This window comes from Lucilia cuprina, chromosome 4, assembly GCF_022045245.1.
Source record: "Lucilia cuprina isolate Lc7/37 chromosome 4, ASM2204524v1, whole genome shotgun sequence".
NCBI classification, from domain to species: Eukaryota; Metazoa; Arthropoda; class Insecta; order Diptera; family Calliphoridae; genus Lucilia; species Lucilia cuprina.
The window spans coordinates 190624-211013 of NC_060952.1; the positions used below are offsets into that span (position 1 = coordinate 190624).

The 20390-nt window shown below is 30.4% G+C and overlaps 2 protein-coding genes and 1 long non-coding RNA gene across 5 annotated transcripts; 1 reads left to right on the plus strand and 2 right to left on the minus strand.

Moving 5' to 3' along the window:
• Positions 1–1586: 1586 nt before the first annotated feature.
• On the minus strand, positions 1587–6248 carry LOC111687726 (probable serine/threonine-protein kinase clkA). 3 transcript variants are annotated; one of them, XM_046950524.1, is made up of 4 exons: positions 5891–6248; positions 4456–5181; positions 2037–3506; positions 1587–1955 (listed from the first exon to the last, which is right to left on the minus strand). In XM_046950524.1, the coding sequence occupies exons 1-4, from the start codon at positions 6054–6056 to the stop codon at positions 1819–1821; spliced, it is 2499 nt and encodes an 832-aa protein (XP_046806480.1). In that variant the 5' UTR covers positions 6057–6248; the 3' UTR covers positions 1587–1818. The 3 variants fall into 3 exon arrangements, with proteins under 3 accessions (XP_046806480.1, XP_046806479.1, XP_046806481.1); XM_046950523.1 differs by having other exon boundaries at positions 1587–3506; XM_046950525.1 differs by lacking the exon at positions 5891–6248 and adding an exon at positions 5524–5694 and having other exon boundaries at positions 1587–3506.
• Positions 6249–7116: 868 nt separating this feature from the next.
• On the plus strand, positions 7117–18668 carry LOC111687724. The gene is made up of 2 exons (XM_023450197.2): positions 7117–7993; positions 17152–18668. The coding sequence occupies exons 1-2, from the start codon at positions 7438–7440 to the stop codon at positions 17469–17471; spliced, it is 876 nt and encodes a 291-aa protein (XP_023305965.1). The 5' UTR covers positions 7117–7437; the 3' UTR covers positions 17472–18668.
• LOC124419532 lies at positions 8695–11489 on the minus strand. Its single transcript, XR_006940674.1, has 3 exons — positions 11447–11489; positions 9411–9719; positions 8695–9352 (listed from the first exon to the last, which is right to left on the minus strand). It is a non-coding gene; the product is annotated as an uncharacterized LOC124419532 (long non-coding RNA).
• Positions 18669–20390: the final 1722 nt, after the last annotated feature.

Below are 20390 nucleotides of genomic sequence, written 5' to 3' on the forward strand. Positions count from 1 at the left end.
ACAATGATTAATACATTATTGGACGCGGCTTAAACCCCCTTTAAAACGATACCCCATATTGGATAATTTGTTTCAAAACAAAACAAAAATTTAATTCCAAAATATATTTTTAATTTGCAGCTCACGATCGGTCATCGCTAGACATAAATTATTTTGTGAATCATCATAAAACAAAGCAAGGTATATTTTGAGAAGCTAAGACTTGGTTCACACTGGGAAAATTTGTTTGGGAAACTTTAGATTTATGTTTGTAAGAGAAAAAGACAGAAATATCTTTCTCTCACACACAAAATCAAAAGTTTCCCAGTGTAAACCAGGTCTAACAAAAACACGTTTTTGCTTTCTATACAGAGTGAGTCGGTCTAATTTACATACAAGTCGATATTTAACAAACATTTCGACAAATGTTTGATTAGAGAGAAAGAGATGGTTGATATTTCTTTCTCTTTCTCTCACACACAAAAATCAAAAGTTTCCCAAAAAAAGGTCTTATTAGACTTGGTTCACACTAGGAAACTTTTTTGGGAATCTTTTGATTTTTCTGTGTGAGAGAAAGAAAAAGAAACAATGGGAAATCTTTATTGAGAAACTTTTAATTTTGTGTGTAAGAGAAAGAGAAAGTTTCCCAAAAAAGTTTCCTAGTGTGAAAAAGGTCATACTAGCTATATCCCGAAAGCTTTGTTACCTTAAAAGATATATAATAGACCTGGCCCACAATAGGAAACTTTTGGTTTTGCGTGTGAGAGAAAGAGATGGTTGATATTTCTTTCTCTTTCTCTTGTTTCAGAAACTACGTAATAATTGCATTGATTGATGAATGACATTTCCTTAGACCTGGTCCACACTAGGAAACTTTTGTTGAGAAACTTTCTCTTAATTTTCTTAATGTCCACACATAGAAACTTTTGTTTCAGAAACTACGTAATAATTGAATAAGACGTGGTTCACACTGGGAAACTTTTGTTGAGAAACTTTTGGTTTTGTGTGTGAGAGAAAGAGATGATTGATATTTTCTTTCTCCAGGTCTAACAAAACAAGTTTCCGAGTACGGGAAACTTTTTTTGGAAAACTTTTGATTTTGCGTGAGAGAGAAAGAATATCATTCATCTCAAAATAAAACAAGTTTCCCGTACGAGAAACTCCGTACCGCGAGAGAGATTAATGATATTCTTTCTCTCTCTCTCACACGCAAAACCAAAAGTTTTCCAAAAAAAAGTTTCCTAGTGTGGACCGACAGTAATTCTTCTCATCCGTACAACAATAATTGGATGCAATTAACTGCCGATCCACATCAGGAACCTTTTTTAGGAAACTTTTGATTTTGCGTGAGAGAGAAAGAATATAATTCATCTCTCTCGCGGTACGGAGTTTCTCGTACGGGAAACTTGTTTTATTTTGATAGACCTGGCTCACACTAGGAAACTTTTGTTGAGATGAATGATATTCTTTCTCTAAAAAATGAAATAATATGATTAAATAATTCATTTTAGTTGAAATTTTAATACTTAACAGCTTTAGTTTGGGTTTTAAACAAATTTAATTTGGTGAACCAATTAATGTGAATTAAAATTTAATTGAATTCGGTGTTTCTTTGTATTAACCTGATAATCTTAAAATTTATTCCTATGAATATGTCTTAAATTTATTCTTGATATATACAATAAACACTATAGTGTTTATATTTATATATAAATTTGTAGAAAACATTTACATAGTTTGTAATACTTGTATGTTTATAAAATTGAGTAATAACTTAATAAATGTTATCGGAATTAATATTTACAAAAAGAATATTAGTGAAAGTTCCAATATTTTTTCTTACAAACATTCTTCACATTCGTCTAAAGCTACGGCTACTGATGGTGGAAGTTCGACCTCTAATAACTTTGCAAAAGTTTGCGCATCTTCATCATCTAAGTCATCTTTACCACAATTACGTTCTTGCATTTCTATATCTAAAGTACCATGTTGATGTTGAAAGGAAATAAGAAATATTGTTACAGAAATGATTATGAAAAGAATAGCAGTGACAGAACTCATTGCAATTATTATAGTAGATCTATTGAAGCCTTCAGTAATGGAGATGGGTAGAGCTTTTCCAAAACCAACTGATTCATCTGCCAAATTATCATTGAACGTTTGACCAACATCTTGTGGGGGATATGCTTCGAATAAAGTTGCAGCTATGTCATCCGCTAATAATGGCGTTACTTGTTTGGTTACTGAATTGTAATCGTTTACAGGTTTTGTCAAGTTCGATTGAACTATTTGCTCGTTTTTTATAATAAATATATTATAATTATTTTCGTATTTCTCCGTTGTGTTATTACTATCAGTAATATCAATTTCAGAAATATTGCTTTCGAATGCTTCAGATTCATTTATGGTTTTTAAAGTTGTTGATCTAACTTCATGAGTTTCATGGTTTTCATTGTTATTTTTTTCTATTCTTGTTATGTATTGTTCGTTTTCAATTTGGTTAAAGAGATAAGTGTTATTTTCGAACTTTTTTGTCCCAATATCATTGTATTTATCAGTTTTATTATATTGATTAGTTTCATCTTCGGCAGGTTTTTCATGGCGCAGTTCATTCATAGAACGTTCTTCACCACTTTTCCAAAGTAATTCGTCGACTTCTTTGTTTAAATTAATGAAGTTGTCTTGCTCTAGATGTTGCATAGACTCGTTTTTAACTACGTTGTTTTTATATTGATTAATCACTTCCGTTGACTGATAGTCATTAAATGTATTTTCTTCACTGCTTTCTACAGATGTACAATCTGTAATGTTCTCTGAATCTAAAGCATTACTTTTTGTGTGTTCGTTTATAGTTTTCGAATCCAGTGTATAATTTTTATTAGTTCTTCCATTTTTTGTTTTATTTTCCTGTGCATTCTGATCAGTATAGGTTAACTGAAGTAGATTTTTCTCATCATTTTGTAAATCCGGATAAGTTGTCTTATTAAATGAATATTCAATAACATCTTGTTCGACTAATACCTTTTTTATAACCACGTGTTCGTCTACACATGAGTCATTAGCATTTTCTATTTCTTCAGTCACTTCTTCAAAATATAATTTAGGATATTCCGTAATATTTAAAACATCTGTTTCATTACTATTTTTTGGGCTTATAGAAATAGTCTCATGCAAATCCACAGATAAAATATTGTCATTATAATTGCTATCATTATTCTGTGTAACAAAATCAATTGATTCGTATGAAAGGGGTGTATAAGTAATATTTGGCAAATCATTTGTAATTTCTGATGCAGATTCAACCACTTTTGTATTGTTAAATTTTGCACTATTGTTTTTAATGATATGAACATCAAATTTAGTTGTATTAACTTCGCAAACCGAATCCATACAGTTTTGTGGTAGATTAATTTCGGATATTTCGAAAGTTTTATTTAATTCTTGTTGATTGAATATATATTTTGACACATCTGATGAGTAATTTGTTTCAAAATTTTGTATGATTTGTTGGTGTTGTCGAAATGAATCTACAATAAATAAAAAATACTATTTATAAAATGTACATATGTATATCTACTAAAAATGTAACATAAAGTTAACATTATTTAACAGCAAAATCTAAAACATATCGTCAGTGAAATACAAAAAGGATAACAACGAAAAATTATAATCGACTTTTTTTTGAAAATGGTCCACTGCATGAAAATACATTTTGTTAAGAACTCGATTGCCAATAACACCGGCTTTATTAAAATAAAATTCAAAATAACGTAATCAAAAGTTTATTATTTCTTTAGAAAGCTCTTAAAAGCAACATAATAGACAATGTCTGTCGGATCAATTATATTCAAACGTATTTATCGATGTTGGGATACAATATTTGTAAGAAAATTACTTTTCAATTTATTAAGCTTTTTGATTTTCCTGCAAAACCTTCAATTTGTCGTTACACCTTTTTGCATTTGAGGTGACGATTTTGATCTTTACTACAAGATAATACAGCAATACTTAATATTAACTTCTTTCCAACTGTATATTAATGGTCAATTTGGATCCCTGAAACATATATTTAAAATATTGTCCTATCAGGTGCATTAGAGTAAACGTTAAAACACTTTAATAAATATGTATTCAATTACATATTCCGAGAAAACTGTGGGTGATAGAGAAAACCCGATATTTTAAAGTTTTTAGAAACCCTTATTTAATTGACCTGTATTATTTAAACAACTTTGTCTTGATTTCATCTAATGGTTCTTAAATTAGCTTTTAAGTTTTATGAAAAATAATTGCGTTATATATGTTGGCATACAAAAACATTAAAATAGTTAATAAATAATTTAATCTTATCGTGGCAACCACAGTTGTATTAACAAAAAATTAAAATGTTAATTACAATTTTTTTAAACATTTTTATGAATTTTAGATAATTTGAGGTATTTATTTTCATTATTTTGAAAGATTTAGAAATATTACCTTCGCTTGAGTATGTATTTTCCGAGATATCCTTTACAAAATTTTCCAAAACAATTTTTTCAGATAAAAAATGTTTTTCACTTTTTGATGCAGACAGTCTATTAACATTTTCCAATGCTGCCGAAGTGTTCGAATTCTTTCTAGAAAAATTTTGTATTGTTTCATTAAAAGAATCAGCAGAATCAACACTTGAATTATTTTCTATATTTTTATACCCGATTTTTTCTTCATGTTTTATATTATTATATAATTCTTCCTCCGGAGTATTTGTTAAAATCTTTTCAAAATTATCTAATGATTTTTCTTTAATTTTTAAAATGTGTGTATCTAATAAGATTTGAGGCATATGTATTGTTGCAGATTCAGTTTTTGACTCATTTTCATATTGTTCATTTAAATTGTCCAATGTTGGTGAAGGGTACGAATACTGACTAGTTGTATTTTGAATTGTTTCAGTAAGTGGGCCAGCAGGATAATCAATGCTTGATTTTATATCTATATTTTTATCCTCGATTTTCTCTTCAAATTTTATATTTTTATATGACTCAGCCTCCGGTGTCGGATTTAAAATTATGTTTAATTTATTTATAACATTTTCTTTGCTTTCGGAAATGTGTGGATCCAGCAAAATTTGAGGCATATATGTTGTTGTTAATTCAGAATATATTTCAGTCTTAAAGTCATTTGAATCAATCAGCATACCTTGGACGAAAATAATATTATGATCTGTAAAAGAAGCCATTGCAAAATTTTTTTAAATGTAATTAAGATGTAGTTTGTAAAGTATGACATCAATAATTTTTTATTAGGATATATTTTAAATTAAATGGATGAACATGTTATATCATTGAAATTTATTATAGGAATAATAACTTAATTTGCATGTTTTGAAGAACAATGAATTTCAAATGATCGCAAAACTCCTTCTAAAGACGAAATATATATTGTATGTTAAGCAAAACAATCCTAAAAATTTTTTTTGATATATTTAAAAATATCAGCAGGAGATCTATCCACCAGCGGGCATACATATGTATGTATGTACATGTTTTTAAATATAATACTTACCACACATTAAGAAGAGTGCGAGAGAGATTAGAGGCACCATTTCAGTTTTGCTTTTAAAATGTTTTGTATATGTAAACCTTTATTAAACATTTTGCAACTTAATTTATCTAAAAACATTATATATAAATGTGTATTTGCTTATTAATCTGCATTATTGAAATAATATATAATTTAGTTGAAATATTTTTTTTCTTGTACCATACGAATATTTACAACATTGTTCTTTTTCAGTTTTAATTTTAACAACAAAAATTGAATGTCAAAAAAATTAAAAATTTGTTGATATATTATTTAAAAATATCAGCAGGAGATCTATCCACCAGCGGGCATACATATGTATGTACTTGTTTTTAAATATAATACTTACAACACATTAAGGAGAGTGCGAGAGAGATTAGAGGCACCATTTTAGTTTTGCTTTTAAAGTGTTTTGTATATGTAAACCTGTTGCATCTTCCTTCACATTGATCACCACAATGAAGTATATGTTTGCAGCTGCTAGCCACTCCACCTTTTTTAAAGTAATTACTCATTGAACAATATTATTTAAAACTTTATAGTAATCAAGTAGTGTCTAATACAACAATTTATTTTAAATAAATTTTTTAAATTAGCGGAAAGCAGGAAGTGGATTTGATAAAAAATTATTTTTTTATTATTTCCTCCGTATATGTATAAACAATATTTAAAACTCCATTCACAAATACTATGAACAGCTTGTTGTCACAACGCTTTTAAATTTCTCTCGGAACTGTCAACATTTTCAATCAGGGATGGAGAAGAGAATTTGTTTTAATACTAAATATTTTGCTAAACGTTTGTTATGTTTATTACTACTGAACACTAAGAAGTGAAACGCTGTCAAAAAGTACCTAAGTCTACTGTCAGTCGGTACCTAACTCTATAAATGTATTAGAAGAATTCTCAAGCCAACATAGTTGCAAAAAATCAGATTTAAAAATATGTAAAAAATTATTACATTTAAGTTTATATTTTAAAAGATTTCTTTAAACATTTTGCAACTTAATTAATCTATAAACATTATATATAAATGTGTATTTGCTTATTAATCTGCATTATTGAAATAATATATAATTTAGTTGAAATATTTTTTTCTTGTACCATACGAATATTTACAACATTGTTCTTTTTCAGTTTTAATTTTAACAACAAAAATTGAATGTCAAAAAAATTAAAAATATTTTTTTGTTTGTAAAATATTAAGAGAAGGAAATATCAACCATTTCTTTATCTTACACACAAAATAAAATGTTTCCCCACAAAAATTTGACAGTGTGAACCAGGTCTGACTGTCACTGTTGTTGTAACTGCCGGTCCACACTAGGAAACTTCTTGGGAAACTTTCGATTTTGCGTGAGAGAGAGAGAGACAGAGAAAGAACATAATTCAACTCTAAAGTCGAAAAGTCGACTATTTATAATATACTAAAAGTCGACTTTTAAAATAAAAATCAATTAAAGAACTCTACTTTTGAAATAAATTAAAGAACTCTACTTTTGAATTTATGCCGCCGCGACGCTACCGCCGTCTCTATTTTTGTCGGCGCAAGACTATGCTATAGTGTGAGCGAAAAAGACTGATATATAAAAGTATACACAAAAAAAAAAAAACAAAATGAAAAGTCACGAAAAGTACAGTATATGTTGAAAATTAAAATTGATTTGAAAAGAATATGTGTATTATATTAACATTGGTACGAGAATAAAAGACATATAAACCAAAAATATTAGTATTTAATAAAAAATAACTAAAATATCATAAAATCACAATTAAACAATACACATTGATTATCATACAGACATACATACAAACATATGTCTAAAAAAAAATAATTAAATAAACAAATGTTGAATATAAAAGTGAATGTAGTATTTATTACACTAATATTGTAAAATGACGGCTAGTAGTATCGACTTTTCCCCATGTCGAGTGCAATTAATAGGATTACCACGGTTAACTATTAAGAACATTTCTGCATTAAATTCTGGTAAACTTGTGAATTCTTCTCGCCCTGCCGTCGCCAAAATAAAAGGAGTAAGTCGTAATTTATTTGGTACTCCTGATCGGGATGAAATGACAAAGCTTTATCAGCAAGAGTCTGAGCGACAACATTCTTATGTTTTAAAAAGATATAATTTGGATACAAAGGTTTTAAAACCTATATATGACAAAGAACTACAACCTACAGATAAAAACCACCACAGCCAGACTACTACATACCACGCAATTCAACCCACTAATTTTCCCACATTAATTCAAGAAGAATTAGTGCAACATGAACAACGTTTACATGATGAAGAACATAATCTAAAACGGTCTTTAGAGTCTAATATACCAATTGACAAAATTCCCAAGGAAACAAAAAGTTGTTCGAAAGTTTCTTATAGATGTTCTCCATCAACAGCAGTTGAACGCCAGAAGCCCTACACCAGACAAGCCTTACTAAAAGGTACGTACATGTTCATTACCGAGAAAATTTATTCATCGTAGTTAGGTATAATATTTATAAAAACATTTTTAAATAAGTCGCTTTTAGTGACATTTTTTACAAATTTGAGAAAAGCCTTTGAGAGACGCTATAAAAATTATACTGTTTTTTACTGTTGGAAGGGCGGCAAGCTTATAGTTAATTTTTAATATACAAAAAGGAAGGGAAATATTAATAAAATATTTTATGAAATACCTAATTTTTAAAGTGTAAACATTTATACTAAACTTTATTAACTTAGAAAATATCATTAATGTCAACTAATAAAGTTTTGTAAATTTAAAACTAGTAAAGTATTCACATGATTGACATGATGGGTAGATGTATAACAAATAAATTCACTGCAAAATACGAATGTGAGATTTTGTTGATATCTCAATATAAACTAGATTTTATTTTGTATGGGATATTAGTATTATATAATGAGACATCTGTTGAGGATTTAGATGCTGATGAATTGAAAGGAAATTTTTGAGTTTAAGGATTGTGGATACAGATGATCCTTTTGACTTAAAACTTACTTTTGTTGATAGTAGGTTTTCTTTTCATGCAATTGATATCAATGAGTTAGTATTAGCATTTTGTAGCATAAAATCGAATGCATATGGTCCCGATGGTTTGCCTCTAAAGTTTTTTAAGATTATAATATAATAGATATCAGTTTGTTCAGTGTGGTCAATGTCGTTCTGTATGTTCTTTGTATTATGTTAGTATTGAGTTTTTAGAGTATGTTAAATGTCTTGGAGTTTATATTGATTGTCACCTTAGTTTTGAACATCATATTTATTGGCTATGTAACAGAATAAATTATACACTTCGTAGTTTGTATTCTTTGGATATATATTTATTTATATTTGCCTACATAAGAACATTGCTTATGCTTTATTGATGTCTAACATGTTGTATTCTGCTGAAGTTTTTACTGAATTTTGTGGTCGTTTAATGCGTAGATGTCATCTTCTCTTCAATAGAATTGTACATTCAATAGAATTGTACATTACATGAGATACATTAGATCTCATGTAACTGCTTAGGGTGTAAATTTAGGAGTTTTATTGATATTAGGGTAATGTTGAAATTTTATAAAATTATTGTCGAAGGTTTTCCGGAGTACTTGGTACAATTATTTAAATTAACAGTTCTATCTATGAAAGATCTTTTCGTGTTAGAACTACTAGGATTTGGAATTCTCTACCAGGAGCTTAAGGAGTTTTACTTTCCCAATTAATATATTTAAAAACAAATTTGTAGAATATTATTTAAATTTACGAGAACTGTTAGAAATCCACCAATAATATATCCTCGTATTAACAGTTCTATCTATGAAAAATCTTTTCTTGTTAGAATAAATGTATTAAATAAAAAAATATATATGTACTTTACTGTGTTTCCCCATAATATGTTCATCTCATTTTGCTGATAACGAGAACCGATATATTAAGCTTATTACATTTTGCTGTTAATTGTGCTAATTTTCCCACTTGGTAGAAAGGGTTAACGTTTCATGCAGCAAATTTTATCAGGGAGGCGTGCGGGGGTTATCATCAGGGTGCTTGATTGTGTGTTCATTCTCTGTGTTCGCATGTTTGTAATCCTAGTTACATATATTTAACTATAGTAGGGGATTAGCCTGATGTAGTCTAGTTTGGAGACAGGGCTGCCATCTTCTGTTTGATGTTATTTACCGCTGAAAGATATTTTATTGATGTCTTGGTTGAAAATATTTGGTTTTGCATGGTTTTGGATATGTTGGATGAGTGAAAATGTATTTGAATTAAACCCTCATTAAACAAAAGCCATTTGTTTTGGATTTAACTCTGATGAGTTGAGTGTTTATTTGGGTGGTTTAGGACTGAATTTTGCATCTGATATGAAGTATGTATTTAGAAATTATTATAGATGATAGGTTAGATTTTTCTTAACACATAGAAAAGTTTGTGATCTTTGGATTTTATTTAACATCTAATAAAAAGAAATGCATAGTTAGCTCTCTCCTAATGTTTCTAGGTTCAATATTATAGAAAGTTCAAAAACTATCTTCTAAAGAACGAAAAAGTATGAAAAAAAATTCCCTTATATGGTTTCTCACCTAATCTGGGCTCTACTTATTTACATGTTTTAAAGTTCAAAAAGTACTTTTTTAAGTAGGGCCCTGCCTACATAATTTTATGTCTCTGGTTCAATATTATAGAAAATTCAATAAGTACCCTTTGAAAAGGAAAATCTAACAAATAATTCTATTTGATAGCTTATTACTTACTCCGGATCCTGCATACGTAATTTTATGTCTTTAGGTTTAATATTTTAGAAAATTCAAGTACCTTTCGAAGAACCAAAAAGTCGACGTTAAAATTTGAAATTTCCTTTTGAACGTTAGCAACAAAAACAATTAATGTTTTTAGGATCAATATTATAAAAAATTCAAAAACTTCCATTTTAAGATCAAAAAAGTACGAAATGGTCCCCACTTTCATTAATTTAGAAATTATGTGTGCTAAAGGTTGCAAATAATACAAATATGTATTTAAAGAGAACTGATCTATTTTGTTTATCACAATCATAAAACTTAAATGTTTTTAAAAAGCACTTTGCTCAGGTACTTGAGCTATCTAATCTCTGACAATTGCTGTCCCGTTGCTTAACTTCCGACATGTAAAACATCACTTCCTTTAACAACCACGCACATTTTTTTTTACTCTCAAGTAATTTACACTTATTATTAAAATGTACTCATTAATGTACTTATTAAAATGTTTCTTTGTTTTTGTCAAATTTGTTATTAGTACAATCTATAAAGGGCCAAATATACTAAACAAGCGGTCAAGCCGCTTGTTTTAACACACACTACACAAACATTTACGTTTTTGTGGACTTGCAAAGATACGGATGTAAATTTCGCTTCAAAATGTAAATTTTGTAAAAAAATATTTATAAATATAAACAATATAAACGGATTGACAAAAATTCAATACGTTTATGTAAAATTCAAATTTTTTTGTTTTTTGATCCAACAAACCAATATATTTTGCCAGACACTGTTAAAACATATCGATTACTACTAAGGTATACAAAACAAGCGCCGTACTAAAGTCTTTCATATATTTTTTATCATACGGAAAATGTTTTTAGCTGCTAACAAAAGTATTGTTATTAATTTAGTATTGCCCATCACAAATTTTAATCAAATGTTTATTTAAAATTAGTAGGGTATTCAAACGATTAATCGTCGATCGGTTAATCGATCAATTTTTGACGATTAATCGCTCGAATAAATGAAAATCGAGAAATTTCAAATAAAGAATAAACCGAAAATTTTGAGTCAATTAACCGATTAAGAAAAACCTATTATTGGAGAGGGTATTATGCGTTTGTGCTGATGTTTGTAACACCCAAAAATATTGTTTCTAGACTCACCTTAAAGTATACCAATCGGCTCAGAATCTTTTTCTGAGTCAATTTAGCAATTTTCAAGATAATTTGATGAAATTTGGCATATACCCCCCATACAACCGTACCCCCCGGATCGGTCCTTTAGGCTCATAATTACTTTAAATGTTCTATTATGTTAACAAATGCAAAACTTAGTTGAGCAATCTTGTAGAAAATCTCTTTTTTTTTGTCAATAATACGTAAAAATATTGCACAATACGGTTCAAGAACAAATTAAATGCTTAATTTTTTTTAAATTATCCACTTTTTTAACATAATTTCATATGTGGGTGCATCATTAATATTTGTTGACTGATAAAAATTTGCTGGGTATATGAAAATGAGGTATCATTAGTGTTTTTCTTGTAATTGCTTGGATGAGGATTATTGGTGTTGTTTGGATTAATACTTCGAACATTGTTGTTGTTGTAACAGCTTAAACTATACAATTTTAATCCGGGGGTTCTGTATTTAGGTCCAAGCCAAGAAATTGGGCTACTTCAATGGGGTTAGTCCATAAATCCATTGGGCTAAGTGAAGTAGAATGGGCTGGACAGTTGAAAATGTGGTGGGTATCATAAGGACCCTGTCCACAAGATGGGCATATATTGGGGACGGCACGATCTATGCGGGACCAGTAGGCGTTGAGCCTGTTGCTCCATCCCGATCTCAGTTGTGCCAGAGCAACTCTTGTTTTCCGCGGCAGGTTCTTCTCTATTTCTGCAATGGGCGGTGGGCGCCTCCAAGAACGACATTCATGCGGTAACCTGAAACCGCGGTATTGATGGCGTCTCTATGAATGTCGTTCAAAGCTGCTGTATACGAAGTCCGATCTAAGGGATCCTGAACATAACTTCGTATGCTCTCTTCGTATACACGAAGGTCCTTCCTGACATGCCTCGGGGAGCATCCAACTGTGTGATGTTAAAGTTGGGATGACTCCTCCGGTGACATCCCAGGAGGAACTGTTTAGTCAGCATGACATTATGTTCCTTGACTGGGAGAACCTTCGTTTCCTCATGTAGATGGTGTTCTGAGGTTATTTGCATGCAGCCCGTTACAGTCCTTAGGGCGGCATTTTGGCAGCTTTGAATATTTCTCCACTGGTAATCACTCAGCGATGGAGACCATACTGGAGCAGCATAATTGACCACTGACCGGCCAATAGTTTTATAGGTAGCCAACAATGTTTCTTTGTTCATTCCCCAGGTGCTGCCGGCTAGCGCTTTGAGGACCTTGTTTCTACTTCGCAATTTGTGCGTAATTGCAGTGGCATGAGCTGAGGAAGTAAACAGGCTGTCAAAGGTGACCCCAAAAATCTTTGGATGGTTCACAGTCGGAATTTGGTTTCCATCGACTACGACGCCTAAGTTCATGTTTACCTCCTTCGTCCAGGTGGTGAAAAGTGTAGCTGAAGATTTCGCTGGTGATAGTTTCAGGTTACGTCCAGTGAAGAAGTTGTGTATTTCTCCGAGATAACCATTCACTCGATCGCATAGATCATCAACGTTTTGGCCCGTCGCCATAATGGTACAGTCTCCTGTGGTACTCCCTGTTTAACTCTACGGGTTTTGGAACATTTGTCTCAAAACTCAACGAACGACTGACGGCCACTCAGATAATTTACAATCCATCTCTTCAAGTTGTTGCGCATGGTGGACTGCAGGATGTCCTGGAAGAGTGTGGCATGGCTGGCTGTATCGAAGGCGTTCGATAAATCTAGCGCCACAAGGATTGTCCTTTCACAAGGCCTCTGCTGGTTTAAGCCTTGTGAGATCTGAGTGGTTATGGCGGTTAATGCTGAGGTGGTGCTGTGCATCTTACGGAATCCATGCTGGTGGCGAGCTGCTGTAAGATGGCAGGACAGCGGGGGGAGGAGGAGCGCCTCAAGAGTCTTCGTGACTGGTGACAGGAGGGAAATCGGCCTGTAGAATTGACCCTCTGTCGCGTTCTTCCCTGGTTTCAGAATCGGGATGACTCTACCCTTTTTCCAGGCATTGGGTATTATCAGGCTGCTCATTGACAGGTTAAAAACCATTGTCAAGTACTCGACTCCCCGTTCGCCAAGGTGTTTCAGCATCAGCATGGATATGCCGTCGGGGCCAATCTCCTTAGATGGTTTGGCTGCGTTGATGGCCACTGCCACTTCAGACGGGGTGAAAGGTTGTGGAATGTTCGAGAGTGGAAGGTTGTGAAGTTTGCACACAACACTTCGTTTCGCCTTATCTCTCTCTGGGTGCTCAATAAAAAGTCGGCAAAAATGCACGCGAGCACCGTTCAGGGTCCCTGTCATCCTTCTTCGTCGGGTTGGAGAGAGACCGAACCGTAGACCACAACTTACTAACACCTGAGCTCAAGTTGCAGTTCTTCAAATGATCTAAGCATTTATTCCGCTTGTCCTCATTTAGCAACCTGCTGATATCATGATTCAGCTGGACAATACGTGGGTCGTTGGGGTTGATATTTCGGAGGTCATCGCGCTCATCTGCTAGTCTCGCTGCCTCTGCTGGGAAGTGCGGTCGCACTAAGGATAGTCGACCAGCAGGAATAAAACGGGCTACTGCTGCGATGACGGTTTCGCGGAACTTGCTCTCTGCTTGGTGTACGTTGCTAGGAGTTGGAAGATCATTGAAGATGCGATCAGTGAATTCTCTGAAGCCGGGCCAGTCTGCTTTCTTTTGGTTTATGTAGAGACGGCTCAGCAACAACTACACAACAACTCGAACATTGTTGATGTTGTTTGCTTCATTGTTTTTTTATTATTATTATTATTCAAGTTTATTATACCCTTCACTTTCGTGAGAAGGGTATATATAAGTTTGTCATTCCGTTTGTAATTTCTATAATATAATTTTCCGACCCTATAAAGTATATATATTCTTGATCCTTATAGATAGCGGAGTCGATTAAGCCATGTCCGTCTGTCTGTCTGTCTGTTGAAATCAGTTTTTAGAGGACCCCAGATATCGGCGATGTCTGAATCTTCAATAATTCTATTAGACATGCTTTCGAGAAGATCGCTATTTAAAATCAGCAAAATCGGTCGGTAAATAACGGAGATATGAGCCAAAATCCGAGACAACCTCTGAAAATTTCATCAAAAAATTGTTAAAAAAGCAACAAAAACACTAAAAACACTGTACATAGAAAAAGATGTACACGTGTGTGTGTAGTTGTATTTGGTTTTATTCAGCTGTGTATTTTTTCGTATGTTTGGAATTCAAACATACAAAGTATACACAGCAAAAAAATATGATATGCAATTTTTGTTAAAATAAAATAATTTTCCCTTTTGTTTTGCAAATATATTTTTTGATGAATAGAAAAAAGTATTTAAAACGTTTTCAATTATATGAGAGTAGATTGTGAGTTATTGTACAATAATTTTTATGCGAATAATGTAAGTTTGAAATTTAAAACTAACACAAATTTTTTCCAAGTGCTTTTTAAAACAATTTTTTTTACGATAAACAAAAACAAAATCTACGTCTGTTTGCTGTTTACCAGCAATGAATCAGAGGTCGAAGTCGACCGGCTTCGAGTCGGAGCTTAGCCGCCGCCGAACTATATTTAGTTGCTTGAGCCGCCGCCGAAACATTCGGCTTAAATCGACTCAATTTTTTTTTAATGTTTTTATTAACTAAACTGTAAGATCAATTATGTTTAAAATACACTATGGTGAAGGGTATATAAGATTCGGCACAGCCGAATATAGCACTCTTACTTGTTTTTAATATCTTATTGTTATATTATTAAAAGTTGGAACTTTGTATTTTCTTTTACTTTCTTTAACTGATTATTTTATTTAACATGCAGGGTTTCTTAAATTGGTATTTTTCTTGTAGTTCATTGTGTTCTTTATGTGAGACCTTTTTTTTTTATAAGATTTTGATTTATGTTGTATTAGTCTCTCATATTACTCACTAATTACTGTTATTTGTTTCTTATTAAGGTATGTTATAATGCAAGTATTTTAGACTGTTGCTTTGGTATTATTGGTTGCCTAAATATTGTTTTTGGCTCATATCATTTTAATTGCAAGTTATGCATAGGTTTTTTATCTAGTATTGACTGATTTGTGATATTATTTTTTTTTGAGATAGTTTGCTAATATTGGGAAATTTCAGTTAGCTTAGAAATGGGGAAATGTTGTGTGTTTTAAGGATGTTGTGATTGCTCAGTCAATATTGCTGATTTGGATGAATTTACTTTGTGACTGTTTTGGTGGAAGATGATTTGCGACTGTTATTGTATGCATGGAGTTTTGTGTTTGTGTAGATTTATTCTGCTATTATATATTTTTGCTCTTAAGGAATTGTCTTTCACTTTGTTCTTTTAAAGTTAGTCTTGAAATTTTTATTATGTAATAAATTGGTAATTTTGGTATTTAAATTCTTTTACATGAGTCGATATTTTTTTGGGGTAGTTGAAAACTTACATACAATTGACTTATATTTCTTCACAGAAGGTTCAACTGATAGGTGTTTTATAGCTTTATGTTTCTGTCTGATTTGTATTACCTATGTCCTTTACAGTCTGGAGTGTTATTTGCCATATAGTTGCTGTATGACATATTGATTCGTTCTGCGAGTTCATTTTTGGGATTGTTTATGATTTCTTCATACTTTTCTTTATTTTAACCTGTTTTGCTTCTTTGAATTACATTTGTTTGATTGCAAATTATGTAGGAATTTATTTATGATCAATGCGGTAAATTTTAAATGTCCTATCGTTATTTTATATAGTATATTATCTTTTTTATTATTTTATATAGTATATTATCTTTTTAAAAAAATTAGGTGTAATTTTATTTATATATAATTATGTATTTTGTATTGGAAGAATTATTGTGAAGTAGAAATTTGTAACCGCTTATGGCCTATAGGCTATGTTTTTGAATATTGTTAAATAAATAAAAAATAAATAAATAATGACTGGTGTAGGGTATCATATGTCCGACTATACATTTATATTTGATTTATAATAAATTTACTTTCTGTATTAATTTCTTAATTAATTTTTATAATAAACAATTTTTATAGCAATACTTCAGAAACATTGCTATAAGTTGTTCTGATTTATCTACTTCTCAGAATGGGTTCATGCAAAATCATTTCAGATTTCTGAAAAGAAATCTTAAAAATAATGATATCGCCTTTACTTCTACATTAAGTTTTGAGGAACAGTATCTATAGTATTTCTAATAAGTTCTTCAGCAATACTTAGTTATACTCTAGTTCATTGGAGCGTATGAATTCTGGAACTCCTTGATAAATCTCAAAAACATAAATTTAATAAACTTAATTAAATAATTTGTAATATTTGTGAAAAAAAAATTATTAGAAATGAATTTAAAGTAGTGGAACATTACAATTTTGTTTGTTATTGGAAGAAAAATATTGTAGAAATGAAATATGTAACTATTAAAACAACATACACTTTCCTCTTATTCGATTAACCGAATAATTTTTAATTATCCGATTATTAAAAGGCCAACTTAAAACCCCAAATAATTATTTGTCGAATAAACCGAATAAGACAAAAACCCGAATAATTGAATACTCTAAAAATTAGTCATAATCCGAATGTCAACTAAATTGGTAGCGGATATGTATTAAAGGATTTATTGAAGTTATATTAAAATACACATTGAAATTATAACTTATATTAATTTATTATTTTATTTTTAGAACGTTTTAACATACGAAAAAATAAAATATGTACGACTAAAATTGGCAAACAATGTAATGAAGAAATAATGTCTTTGGAAAATAATCAAACATCCCATCGAAATGTCGAATTACTGCAGTTACCGCAACCCATAAATTGTCAAATCCCCATAAACACATGCGAAGTTAAGAACAATGGAATCAAATCATCAACACATGATGATGTGAGTGAACTGGAGCTGGGTCAAGTGGACTTAGATCGTAACACAGCAAATCGCTTCAATGAGAACTGTACAACAATTTCATTACAACTTGTAGTATCACCCCATAATGTTACGTGAACATCAATTCTTAAATATTTGGATATTCGAGCAGAAGATATTATAAATTGTGTTAAATTATAAAAATATTATATAATAATTTTATTGTTCTAAAAATAAGAAAAACAAATGCGCCGGGACGCTTGAGTTTTTCTTTATAAAGTATAAATTCACTTTTTTATTTTATATTTATTATTGCAATTGTTTGTTTTAACTAAAAACAAATTACTAATAGTTTACAGGAATTCAAATTTTATACATTTGAAGTGAACTTTCAAATGATCTCATTTACATGCAAACAACAAACTATTTTTAATAACTTATAATTATATTAAATACCAATATGGTTTATGTAAAATTACTTCAGTGTCCATAAAAACCACTGTAGCAATAAAAAGAGTACCATTTACGCTATCAATTTGTATTTAAAAAAATTATTTTACTTTGGACTATTGTAAATTTTATTATAAATTATGATAACTTTATTTCAGAGTTGTAAATGAATCACTCATGAAATTATTCGCGAATCATTAATCTTTAAATTAAGTCACGAATCATTTAATCATTTAATTCAATATAATTTAATTGAAATTTGAATAGATTTTTTAAGTAAATCTTTAGCATTACTGTCATTTTGTTATTCAATTATTATTATTTTTGTTGTAAAGCGACAGAATAGGAATTGAATTATTAGGTATGTGCGAAAATCCTACAAAAATTTTATAACTTTAGTAATTTGGTAAATTAATCAAAAATTTTTTGTATTTATCAAATAGAGTGGAAATACACCATGTTTAGTTAATTTTTTTGTTGTGAAGAAAGTTATTTAAAAACTTAGCTAATTCTTAACAAATTAAAAAAAAAAAAAAATATTCATTTACAGCTCTGCTTTATTTATTAATTTATTTTATTAATGTAAATACGTTTTTACATAATATATAAATATATATTAACTATTTATTATGTTTTACTTGAATGCGTAATATACAAATGTAGACTAATCCTTCATGCAATTTGATTTAAAATCTTCCACTACTTTTTCATATTGGGTTAACTTTTGAAAAAATACCCTAATAATTTGATTTAATAATTAATTTTAAAATGTATAGGAATCATATTATATTTTTCATAGAAATTGGTTTATTTACATTATTGCATAGAATGATACAAATATTAATCAAAATAAAAATTATTAGGGAGAAGTAATGTGAAAACGGATTTAACATTTTCAATTTTAATGAAACTTACCACACACCTATTTGACATTAAATTATACACTAATTCCCTTTAACCTTTTGGAAGTAAAATATTCTATTTTGATGATTTTAAGGACAACATTTTTGGCTTGAAAACGAAATCATAAATTATCCTGTACTTAAAGGAATTTCATAGTTCTGGGCAATAATATGAATATACTTTTACGTAATATAATATATGTATTTTTAAAATTTCAAAGCGCGATATTTTTGGTTAGAACGGCTTTCGATCAAAAAGTCAAACCTAATATGTGTTGGAAATTTCCACCCCTATTACGGTTTACAACACAACTCAAAAAATTTACATTGAAACAACTTAACTTTAAAACAACTCAACTTTTTTGGTATTATGAATTAAAACTAATTTCAGTTGTAATTGTGTTGATGTTGCCACAAAATAAAGTGAAAAGTTTATGAAATTGTTTCGTAAATGATTCGAAATCAGTGATTAATGAATGCCCATATTATGGGTTGTAAACCATAATATGGGCATTCATTAAATCGGAGATGGTAAATCCAAAAATTTCGATTTTCTCTCCGTTTTGATATGGATTCTCCCATTTGTGAAATGATTAAAAATTAAGGTTTTAATAAAAATGACATTTCTTTTAAAGTTTTAAATTTATCAAAGGGCTGAAAACTATATTCCCGAATAATCAGTTGTCCAATTCTCAATCAGTGTTGTACGGTAGTATCTTAGTATGTCGTATTTATACCCTACACCACTTTAGTGGGGAGGGTATATTGGGTTTGTGCTGATGTTTGTAACATACAAAAATATTCGTCCTATACCCACCTTAAAGTATACCAATAGAGATTCATTTTCTGAGTCGATTAAGCTATGTCCGTCCATCCGTCTGGCTGTCCATTTAAACCTTGTGCGCAAGGTACAGACCGCAAATTTGGCACACACGCTTCTTTTGGTCCAAGGACAGAGCCTATTGAAAATGGTTAAAATCGGTCCATTATTTCGACTAGATCCCATACAACCGTACCCTCCAAATAGGGCCTTTGAGCTTATAATTAATTTAAATGATCTATTATGTCAACAAAAGTCGACAAAACTTAATTTTATAGAACTTTAAATGACACTACCAATTGTTTTAATGATCGGGCTTCATTTGACCCTAGCCCCCATACAAACTCCCCTTCCGAAAATGACTTGCAGGTCAAAAATCAATAACAAACACTAATGACACTTTTAAATTCTAAATAAATAATATTGAAGTAGACTTAACCTAAACCTAACTCCCTCTACCAACATTTATAAGGATAGGGCCATATTTTGTCCAACTCCCCTTTGATCCCTCTTGTAAAAAATCTCTTTTTTTTGCAAAAAAAAAAAAAATAAAAATATTCCAAAATAAAGTTAAAAAATAATCCCCATTTTTAATATACATACATACTGACTGGTGTCGGGTATCATATAGTCGGCTACGCCCGACTATACATTCATACTTGTTTTATTATCGTTTTGTTTTTGTTTCAAAAAATTTTATTTGAAAATTTTTTATGACAACGCTACAACCATGATGTAATAGGTAAGGTGGGAGCGTTTTGGCAACAAACACAATAATTTTTTGTTGTCTAGAGTTGAAAAATAATAAACATTGGAAAGAAATAATTCTTGTGTATTTCACAATATTACATACAAAACAATGTTTTAAAGCTTCTTCATCTGAAT